We start from the raw sequence: 10884 nt of genomic DNA, 5'->3' as shown, positions 1-10884 counted from the left end.
ATTCAAATAGAAGTCTATAAATCCCAGGTTCTTTGAACGCAACATTTCAAGCGTCATGTCTAAATAAAGCTTTTTGATTGGCCTAGAATTTTCACTCGTTTAAAGATCAGCCAATCGTTGAAGCTTTTCTTGGTCGTTGCCAGCAACGAACGTACACAGTGACAATGAGGAAGTGTGTGTGTGCGTGTGTCAGTGTGTGAGCTGGATTAAGTCATGGAGATAACGGGATCGGTCATGTGCTAACAGTCCGTTTGTGTTTCTATAAAGCTGTCGGTGCAGCTGCCGCCGTGTCGGTGTCCGTCCTTCGTCGGTATGAACCTCGGGTGAGTGCAGCGCGGCTAGCTGGGCTAAGGGCTAACAAGAGGCTCATCCTTGAACATATTTATCATCATTTCCTGTCCAAACTTATATATATATATATATATATATATATATATATATATATATGTGTGTGTGTGTGTGTGTAAAGCGCTTCAGGGCGATTTGCGCGATCAGCCAATAATTGCGCTAATTCAGGACCATTAATTGCGCTCGTCACCCAAAGGCGACACAAACAATGACTTGCGGGTGTAACTGTGATTTGAGCTACAAACCCTCTTAACCAAAGCCTCACTGCTTTAAAAATAACAACAACAAGCAATAAGTGAAATGTCAATCTTTCTCACTTGGATGCTTAATGATCTAATAGTAAATGTTAAGCCTTAAGGATCGTTCTCCTTGAAAAACATGTTGTATTGTTAAAAACTGCATCCAGATTCTGAGGAGTTTACTATCTATTTTTGACAAAATCTATTAACCTTTTCCAAGAGTGAGTGGATGAGCCCCTTGAAGTAAGAAGGAAAATAAAGCCGAATCTGTGGGGGGAAGGAAGTCAACCAATACATTTTCTGGAACTGTCTGCTTACCATTCCTTATTGTCAGGAAATACAGGTTGGACTGTGGGCCTGATTTTTCTTAATTTGAATATCGATATCGACTGACTGCTAAATCAATCTTAGTTAACTTTTTATTTGAAAACATCTTTTTTTTTGCTTCTTGATTTTTCCAGTGAGAATGTGTTAGGATTCTTCTTATAGCTCAGAATATAGTTAACGCTTAGTGTGCAGTGAAATGTTTGTATTTCTTTTCTCATGCTCTTTTAATAATTGTGTTTGTGAACAGAAACGGCCTCCTGTTTGAGCTGGAAAATGGAAAACCAAAGGTTACGTTTATCAGTCATGGTGAGACTCCTCAGCTTTTCTCTTATTTCTATTCCCTGTGAACTCTCTGCTGAAACTGAACATTAACTTGAGACAAAATGCTATAAATTATGTTTATACACACTCACTTGTTATGCTGTGGAAATTCTAAATTAGAATTTCAAATATGAAATAAACGTGCATTCATTCACCAAAAAAGTATGTGATTAACTGAAAAAGGCTTGAAGTCAGATCAAGTAAAAATGAAACCGAAGAAGCACATGTGATGTTGAAAAAGAAAATGGAACACAGGCAGTGTAAATTAAGAGAAAGAGCACTGTTTTTTAGAACAAAAGGCTTCAATTTGAGGATGTTTCATTGTACTTTAAGTGATGTTTTACACCTCAAGTAAGAAATTCAGGAGGAGCTGATTATAAATGTAACTGAAATTTGTATAAAAATGTTGTGAAGTTTCCATCTTCATGCAGATTATTTCAGCCGGTACACACATTCATCAGCAAAAAGTACATTTACTTCATGCTTTACGAAGGCACAGTTTCGCTGTGTGACTTTATCTTTTTCACCCTGCAGGTGGCAAGAAGAATCCAGCAAAGGTAGGAGTCTCCCCGTCCATCCCGATCGTTAGGCTTCTATACATAGAAGGGCATGTTGCAGTGTCATCAATAATGCAGAGAGGCTAAACTCACCTGGTGTCCCTCTGTTAAGTTTTCATTCCCATGTGATGAGCGCGCTACTGCAGAAACCCCGAGAAGCACTTGAGAACTTCCCCACAGGTTTATTGATCGTTTGACAGCGTGGACGTTTCTCCGTTTGTCACCTCATGGCATTAATTCAAACAAAACAACAAAAAATAAATTTCTGAGAGTTTCCAGCTCAAACGGGATCCAGCTCAGATCACAACCTCCCAGAAAACTTGTCAGAATCGGGAAATTATATATTTTTTAAAAACAGCAAAACCACACCTGCTTTGAGTAACTAAAGAAAAAAGGGCTCAGAAACAGATGCTCTACCAAGACGGAAATTACACAACTAACTCACCCAATCTGACAACACTGGCCTGCCATCGCCATGGCAACCATCCTCAGCACAATTGACTGATTGGTAATCTTATTTCTCACTGTAACATACAAGGGAAGATTTCTTGGGTCTTGTTGTTGAAGAGAAATTGAACCGTCATCATTTGGGTGTAAATGTTGAACATCAACCTGAAATTGTCTGTTTTCGCTCATTTTCCCTGCAGGTGTCCTTCAGGCCCCGAGCCGCCCACATCCTGGGCTCCAGGCAGCCGTCCTGTGAGGATGGAGGAAGTCACAGAGAGGGCAGGAGTAAGGCTGCAGGAGGAGGAGGAGGAGGAAGAGGAGCAGCTGCCTCCTTCACCACCAACACCATCAGCACTGAGGGTAGGAGCAGCGCCGCGACCATAAAGACTCACGAGCTCCACAAAAGCAGCAGCAGCAAAGCCGTGGCGAAGGTAACCTTACGTTCAGTCCAGTTGCTGAGAAACTCCAGAAAATCCCAGAAACTGAAAGTCATTTCAGGAGTTTTGTGTGTTTCCAAGCTGAAGACGGACAAACACAAGCAGAGCTCCTCAACCCTCAGACCTCTGAGAGCCAATGGGAAACCAGCACTACCCCAAGGTGGTGGGAAGGCGGGACTTAAGGAGGCGCCGGCGAATGGAGCGCCAGAGCTGAAAGATGGCGTCGTGCGGCTGACCAATGAGCAGCTGCAGCAGATCCTCAACGGCGTCCAGACCCCCAACACCCACCAGACCCCCAACACCCACCAGACCCCCAACATCCACCAGCCAGCGGAGGAGGCTGGCCTGCAGGGGGGAGGAGAGAGCGAAGGATCAGGCAGGAGGACTCAGACTACATGTTTGTCTCTGTTGGGAGGTCAGAGTGGTTCTCAGTGTGGAGGAGGAGGAGGAGGAGGAGGAGGAGGAGGAGGAGAGGAGGAGAAGCACCAAGCAGCAGAGGCCACTTCAACTAACGGCTCACAAGAGAAGGACAAGAGGTGAGGAGCAGATTGTAGTTCAATGGTTTTAATTTCATGAATAAATGCTGAATTATCATCATCACAAGGGTGTCAGACTCTGAAGCTCCAGTTGGAAAGTTGTCTTGCTGTTTTTGTGTCTCTGCAGGAGTTTTATGTGGCCAAAAGCCTTTAAAAAAAAAAAAAAAAAAAAAAAAAAAATCTGGTTTCTTTTCATATTAACAAAGAGACAGAAAAGTTCAGCTGAGCTCAGATTCATCACGTCTGAAGCTTTAAAGTTCTGCTCTCCCTCTTCAGAAAAGACCCACACAGTTCCAGTGGCTGGAAATTAAATAAATAGAAATTTTTGTGTGAATATTAGTTTATTATTCATAAAACTTGTTTCGCCATATTTCTTTTTCAAATTTTTGTGATATTTTAAAGTGTTTTGAATCATTTATATGGAAACATCTTTTTTAGTTGTTCAGCTTTTTTTTTTAAAGGTCAACTTCTGACATTTAAATAAACTGCACACCCAAAGTAAGGAAATGTATGTTTGGTAGATTATTTCTCTGCTGCAACAAAGCTTATAGTATTAGAAATCCTGTTCATTTGTGGGATGAGCATTGTTAAAGTGCCAGTACGCCACTCGTCCAACTCCACAAATGCACATTAATCACAAATGCGGCATCATTTCAGAGAGAAATAACAGGATTTACAATGTTCCAGCGAAGGAATTTCCTAACAAACACATTTCTTTACAGTTTGTGTGGAGGTTCATAAAAGAAAAAGAAAACCGTGTTGGACTGAGTTGTAAAAAGGGATTTAAATGCAAATGTTGGTGTTTTTCAAGGTCGACGGGATGCGTTTTCAGTTGGATGGGAGAGCGAGTGTCTGACAGCCGGGCGGCCATCGACGCCAAGAAAGCTCAGTGGAGAAAAGACCTTGGCATGTGTACACACACACACACACACACACACACACACACACACACGTATATTCTTATCAGTCACATGACAAACCCACAAAGAACTGCGATCAGTTCTCGAAATTCACCTCAAATAAGACCGCAGTACACACTACATCTCCACGGACTTTTAAACAAACATATAAAATTTAGAAATAAGAAATAAGCATGCTAAGAAAAAAAAGTGTCAGTGACACGATCTCTGATTAGTAAAGACTTCCAGAAGTGACTCTAGTTTTCCAAACCGTACTGTCGTAGCAGTTCACAGGAAAACACACGATCAGATTCTAGATCACTGACTCGGATCATTTCCACCAGTCTTGAGCACTTTTCTCTGGTATTAATCAGTTCTCCGGATTTCTAATCAAGAAAGGAGAATTAACCCTCCAGGTCTCTTTTTTTTTTTTAAGTTTTGAGGTGAATCCATGAGTAAAGGGCTAATACTGATCACCTTACTTTGTTTACATTTGATGTGGAAGTGGACTGTTTATTAAAAAAAATGTTCATGACAGAAGAAATAATGATTTTGTTCTTTTCTGTGTGCAGATGAGCAGGTGGCCCAGAAGCAGCAGCGGTCAGCCTCGAACAGACTGCAGGTATGACACCGAGCCTCTACAAAGAGTTAGGTTTGTTTGTAGGAAATAAAAAGCTTCTCCTGCTGGAAACATACTTCAGATCAGACCCTTCAGAGGTCATTGTTTTTGGCCCTAAAGAGAAAAGGTTAAAGGTCGGAGCTCATCTTGACTCCATGTCACTCAGGACATCAAATCAAGCCAGAATGAGACGATAACAATATCGGCACATTACATCTGAATTAAAGGATTTCTATACCAACGAGTAGTTTTTCATAATCTTAATAGCGTAACATTACGATTCCTAACCCCCTTGTTTTAATGTAATTCCTCGAACTCTTAGTAAAGCGCTGAATTGCATTCTGTCTTACTGAAGCTATCTGGCGCCCCCCTAGTGGACGGATTGGGACTGTAGACTCAGGCGGCAGCGTCTTCTTGGTTTTTGTGTTTGTTTCAGGCTGAGGAGGACGCAGCCAGTCTGGGTTCGGTTCAGAGCTCGCTGGGTCACCGAGAGCCGCTGGCAGCCGTCAGATCCTGCCTCAAACTCGGGGTAAAAATCAACCTCCGACACACTGAGCAGCATTTCCCAGCTCCGCTGGACAAAATGATTATCCAATATAAAAACTTCCCCCTCTCAGTGTGGATGGGCCTCCACTTGTGTTTGATAAAAACTTAAGTCGCAGTAGTTGTAATTACGTGGATCATAAATGAAAAATCACAGCTGAAGGATTCACAAGAAGCTGCTCTCAACCATATAATCATCTTTTCCTGATTTGATCTCCCAGCTGGAAAGAATTCGTTTAAAAAGTGACTTTGGAAAAATGTTTGTTATTAAAAGAATTTTCCTGGTCAGAAGAAGAGGAGGAGGATTCACTGAAATCACTCCCAGTCTTCTTTATAATATCCTCGCTACGTGGCGAGAGTGTAAACCACTACACTACTGTGTGGATTCACCAAATACTTAAAAATATAGTAAAATATAACAACATGTGTTTTCATGTAGGAACATTCAGGTAAAAAGCTTTAATATTTTGAGTGTGGAGCAGCTGGGACTCAAACCAGGTTCCCTCCGCACTCAAAGCTGCTGCAGTGTTGGTGTGAGCTGTACCGTGTCTGCAGGAGGTCACTCCGATGGAGGAGGTGCTGAGCGTGGAGCGCAGAGAGGAGCAGAGGAGGCGCTGGCTGGAGGAGCTGGACCGTCAGAGGGTGGAGGCCACTGAACGCAGGAGGCAGGAGAAGCTGCAGCAGAACCAGGTGCGGCCCAGGCCGGGAGGGGCGGTGCGCTCAGGGGTCCAACCCCCCACTGTGGTTAACCTGCTGATGTTTCCGCAGACGGAGGACCTGGAGCTCTGGGCCATCCACTTCGACTCCATGCAGCAGCAGCGGCCCCCCGTCCAGCCGGAGCGAGGGGAGTGGGAGCCGTCCTCCAGCCTGTCGCTGGTCTGGGAGGCGGAGAGCGTCGGGGGGACGAGCGTCGGGGGGACGAGCGTGGACACGGCGGGGGGGCACACCTCCAGAACCAGGTGATGACGGAGCGCTCAGAACATCCTGCTCAGATATCTGATATTACTAGAGAACACGAGCCACAAACATCCCAGATTTGATCATGTTGATCACATTATTATTATATTCGCCTCCTCCTCCACACCTAAAACCAAATTCAGTAAATAATGTGTGTTTTGTTGAAATAATTTCTAGTTTTATTAAAGTAAAATCTGTGTATGGTGAACTGATTTCACTTGTAGAGCGGTTTTCCACCACACAAGCATTACAAATAAAATTCACTCGTCAGTGGAGGCAGCTGGCAGGCACGGTGCTCAGTCACATGTGGACAGGGGGAGATGGGGAATGAAACCTGCAACTTTCCGACTGAGAGACGACCACTCTACCGACCCGTGTGTGTGAGGTTTAGTGGCATGAGGTCGTCAGGAGCTCAGTTTGTAGAAAAGTTCCTCTTCCAATCCAAAGGTTGGTGGTTCAGTCACACACAGGGCTCTGTCCAAGTGTCCTTGAGCAAAACACTGAACCACAGGTTGAACTGCCCGTCACCACTCATGTGAATTAAACTGATCACGAAGCAGTATAAAATGAAAGCTTGACCAAAGACAACGGTCCTAACCTCAGTGGTGATCAGTGAGCTGGTGGTTCTCCTCTGCAGCTACCTGCGGACGATGACCTCCCTGCTGGACCCGGCCCAGATGGAGGAGCGGGAGAGGAGGAGGCTCAAGCAGCTGGAGCAGCAGGTGAGAGGAGGTGCAGAGCGCCGAAGGAGAAACACCGCCAGTCTCTCCGCTCTTTGGAGAGAGAGAGAAAAACCCCAAACAAACCTGCTGGACTTTGTCTCCCAGCGAGCCATCGAGGCGCAGATCGAGGAGCGGCGGCAGCAGCGGGAGCGAGAGGAGGCGAGGAGGAGGCGGGAGGAGGAGGAGGAGGACCACAGGGTGGTGCTGGAGAGGGAGCTGCTGCAGAAACAGTTCGTGCTGGAGGCGCAGAAGAACAAGCAGAAGGTCGGAGAGTTGCCACGCGCTTCATCCTCTTCAACACTGCCGGGAAAAACACTGAACCAAGTAATCACACTACTTTCAGCAAGATGATTACTTATATGAAAGCAGTACCGTCTTCTCTGGAGTACAAGTCACAGTTTTTAGTTGTTTGGCCATTCGTGTAACTTATACGTCAAAATCTGCAGGACATACCACCGGGGACCACTAGGTGTCACCACAGAACTTTTACATCTTTTTATCTTTCCATCATTCTTTTTACTTTTCTTTCTTTTTTTGGACGGATTCGACTCCCATGTGACTTATAGTCCAGAAAATATGGTAACTAAGAGTTTGACAGTCCTGGTATAGTTACCACAGGGTTTTTTTTTCACTGCTGCACTTTTCTTCTGCTTTCTTATGACAAACTTGTTTCATCAGGATCAGCCGGAGAGAAACCACAAAGACCAGAGACTGCAGGAGACACGGGAGCCAGACGGTGAGTCCAGCTACTGCAGTACTCCTTTAAAATGAGTATTACAGTGGCACTGATACACGTACAAGTCATTCGCATTTATCACAAATCCACTTCTTGTGTTGATCAGGTAACAAACGGAGCGATGCTTTGGAGGAAAGCAGCGGTTCATCATCACACAGAGACGCTGCAGTACAGACGGGTAACGGCAAAAACTCCTGCTGAGATCCTCGCCATTTATAAAATATCTATTAAAACATGGATAACAAGAACATATTTTCATGTATTTCTGTGCGTCACTGTGTCTCCTCTCTCGCTCTGCGTGTCCTCAGAAGCAACACACACAGTTTCGACTCCAGACGTTCATCACGAGCCGCCGCCTGCTCCTTCTCCTGCGCCTCCTTCTTGTCCTCCTCCGAACAGCCGCAGCCGAGCAGCGAGAGCGGGGAAGGAGAACGTGTGCGTGGCAGCAGGAGGAGATATGTACCAGCCGTTCGCCCGGGCTGACCGGAGCAGGAGGGACAAGAGGAGGCCGGAGTGGAACACACAGAGGTAGAACCAGCATCTTCATCTTCATCTTCATCCCTCTAATGTCCAGATTACAGAGCATCTCATGAGGACCATTGTGGTTCATAACGGGTGACCTGTTTTTTTTTTTTTTTCTCTCTTAAGCCCGCCAGAATATCTAGTATTTTTGTTCGGGTCAAAAAAAAGAAAGTATCAAGGAAACACTCAAACATTTCATCAGACAAGAGTTGCTGCTTCTTTACAGTCTTATGCCGCACAAGTTTTCTTCTGATGAGACGACATGAGTGAAGGGAGGTTAAACATGGACACGTCATCAGTCCATTGGACAGAGATGTATTCATTCCAACCTACAGGACGTCTGATGTCCTGCGCTGTGTTTTTCAGGCCCAGCCGGCGCTTCGTTCCCGCCTCGGAGCGTTACCCGGTCACCCTGCAGAAGAACCGACAGGAGAGCCGGCTGAAGAGGCAGGCCGACCTGCTCGCGCTGCAGGAGAGGACCTGCCCGTCCAGGACCGGCCCCCCTCCTCCTCCTCAGCACCAGGAGCTCCGGCTCTGCTCCAACCCACCAGAGTCCAGACCCGGCCCACCAAGGAAGGTACCAGGAGTGTCTCCATGTCTCCCCGTTACTTTCCCCGACGGGGGGAGTTTGTTTCTGTCCTTTCAGCCGTTTGAATCTTGTTGTTTCAGAATGAAACTGATTTCAGACGACAAAACCAGTCTGCAGCCGCTCAGTGTGAAAGGTGAGCCGCTCTGACATCAGACTTTTATTTCCACACAACACATGCAACACAACATTAATTCCAGCTTTGTGCAGCCACTGGGGCAGAATGGCAGAAATGCTGAAAACTGTAGTTTTCATGTTGGGCCACTAGTGGGCGCTGTTGCTTTTTTTGGTATTGAAACCACACATGACAGAACAATACACTATAAACATTTACAATGGGAGTACCCTTATGGACATTCGTATAATAGACAGACCACCAAGTTGTAATGTTTTTATGTTGACTGTCAAAATAAAACTACCAGGTCCCAGGAGAACATGGGCTGGGAGTCATGACACTCTGGAGGCAAACATTGTTGTTATTGTCCATCTACTGAGCATGTGCAGAAGGACTATTTACCACAGGTGTTGTTGCGCAGTCGCAGTGTTTCCTCCGTCTTCTACCCGTTTACATGGAGTGAAAGCAGACTACCATTGTTGTGTAAACGGACACCCCAAAACAAACGTTTCGTGTTTTCACTTGAAATCGTTGCCGTGAAAAAAGGGCCTCAGTATTTCCCATGAGGTTGTTTGTGACTGGTTGCTGCACGGCTCCCATGATCCTCTTTTCTCATCTATTCAGCTCCAGAGGAGCTGTGACCTCCTTCATTGTTCCTTATAACCGAATGCAGCTCCGCACAACATTTTTACCTCCTTGATTGTCTCGTCCTTCAGGGGGCGCTCTCCTCCCACCTCTGCAGTCAGACACAAGGTTCTCAGTCAGCAGGCCTCCTCCTCTGCTCCTCCTCCTGTCCTGGAGTTTCTCCCATACGTCCGGACCGATGAAGTCTTCAACCTGGACCCCCTGGAGCCGGCGGACACCCCCCCACCGCTTACACACTCAGGTCAGACACACACACACACACACACACACACTTTACTGTTCAGAACTTGCAGGTTCTGTTCGCTATGAAAATGTTCTTTCCCCCTGGTCCAGGTTCTCCTCCTGCTCGCTCACATCCGGACCCCCTGCTGCACCCCGAGCTGCTCCGAAACGCCCCATACACCCCGCGGCAGCAGGAGATCCTGAGAGGCCTCGCACAGCTGAGACAGGTAAACAACCAGCCGCACTGAGGTTTCATTACAAAAAGAAGCGGCACCCACTAGTGGCCTGACATGCTAACTACATCTCTTTCAGTGTGCATTATTTTCAAAATGTTGCAGTGCAAATGTGAAACGTTTCTTAAATGAAAACTCAAAAACAATACATTTGTATGAAGAATGTTGTGTGAACGGGTCTCGGTTGATCCAGAACAACCAGAAAACCTTTTTCTGAAGTGTGTGTGTGTGTGTGTTCAGGGTCTCCTACAGAAACAAAGGGAGCTGGAGACGGATCTCAATCCTCTGCTGAGGCACCATGACAATGAGCACTGGTTGCCCCCGACGACGCACTACATGTGACCTCCCGTCATCAGAGTTTTTAGTCAACAGGAAATGATCGGCGTGCCAAAATGTGTTGGAGAAAGCCGGGACAGGAAGTGAATCAACAATCACGAGGCTTTCATCACATCGTTAAGACGACCACACTGCCTCTAGTGGCGAGAAAGAGCTCTCATCTACTCTCATCTTTTTCCAGATTAAGAAACTGATTGACGAGTCAGAATAAGCTGATCGGTGTGCTCAAACGGAACGGTTTTCTTTTTTTAATGCACTTTTATCTCAGACGCCACGCAGGTAGTCAAACAGTTTACAGACGTGAAAGGAGAAGTGTTCTCTTTTCTAAAGTTCACCACAGTAAATAATTACAGGCTTGTTTAAACACTAGATATCCATCCTGTTACAACAGGGAATCGAACCAGGGTTCCTCCACACTGAACGTCAACTTTTAACAGAAGCAACATGAATAAAAGTGAATGTCCCCCCCCTACCCCCCATTTCAATTAATTTATTGCAACTGTAATAAAAATGTTTTGGAAAGTTTCTCAGAACGAC

General features: G+C 45.7%; 1 protein-coding gene across 1 annotated transcript; it reads left to right on the top strand.

Annotated features, from left to right (window-relative positions):
- The first annotated feature begins 138 nt into the window (after positions 1 to 138).
- On the top strand, positions 139 to 10872 carry ccdc66 (coiled-coil domain containing 66). Its single transcript, XM_080461961.1, has 20 exons — positions 139 to 323; positions 1162 to 1220; positions 1770 to 1792; positions 2440 to 2670; positions 2758 to 3212; positions 4024 to 4118; positions 4684 to 4733; positions 5167 to 5259; positions 5829 to 5963; positions 6042 to 6232; positions 6868 to 6952; positions 7058 to 7276; positions 7631 to 7688; positions 7795 to 7866; positions 7997 to 8216; positions 8577 to 8787; positions 8880 to 8932; positions 9628 to 9797; positions 9890 to 10005; positions 10252 to 10872. Exons 1-20 carry the CDS (start codon positions 313 to 315, stop codon positions 10351 to 10353), a joined length of 2649 nt encoding a protein of 882 aa, XP_080318087.1. The 5' UTR covers positions 139 to 312; the 3' UTR covers positions 10354 to 10872.
- Positions 10873 to 10884: the final 12 nt, after the last annotated feature.

The sequence above is a fragment of the Lipophrys pholis genome (assembly GCF_963383615.2).
Source record: "Lipophrys pholis genome assembly, chromosome: 4".
Lineage (NCBI taxonomy): Eukaryota > Metazoa > Chordata > Actinopteri > Blenniiformes > Blenniidae > Lipophrys > Lipophrys pholis.
This window is presented reverse-complemented; position numbering and strand designations above follow the sequence as displayed.

What these genes read in the sequence shown, in the direction of transcription:
- ccdc66 (XM_080461961.1), top strand. An exon ending in GGAGACACGGGAGCCAGACG is followed by an intron (nt 7,689 to 7,794) that starts GTGAGTCCAGCT and finishes TGTGTTGATCAG; the next exon opens with GTAACAAACGGAGCGATGCT. An exon ending in AGACGCTGCAGTACAGACGG is followed by an intron (nt 7,867 to 7,996) that starts GTAACGGCAAAA and finishes GCGTGTCCTCAG; the next exon opens with AAGCAACACACACAGTTTCG.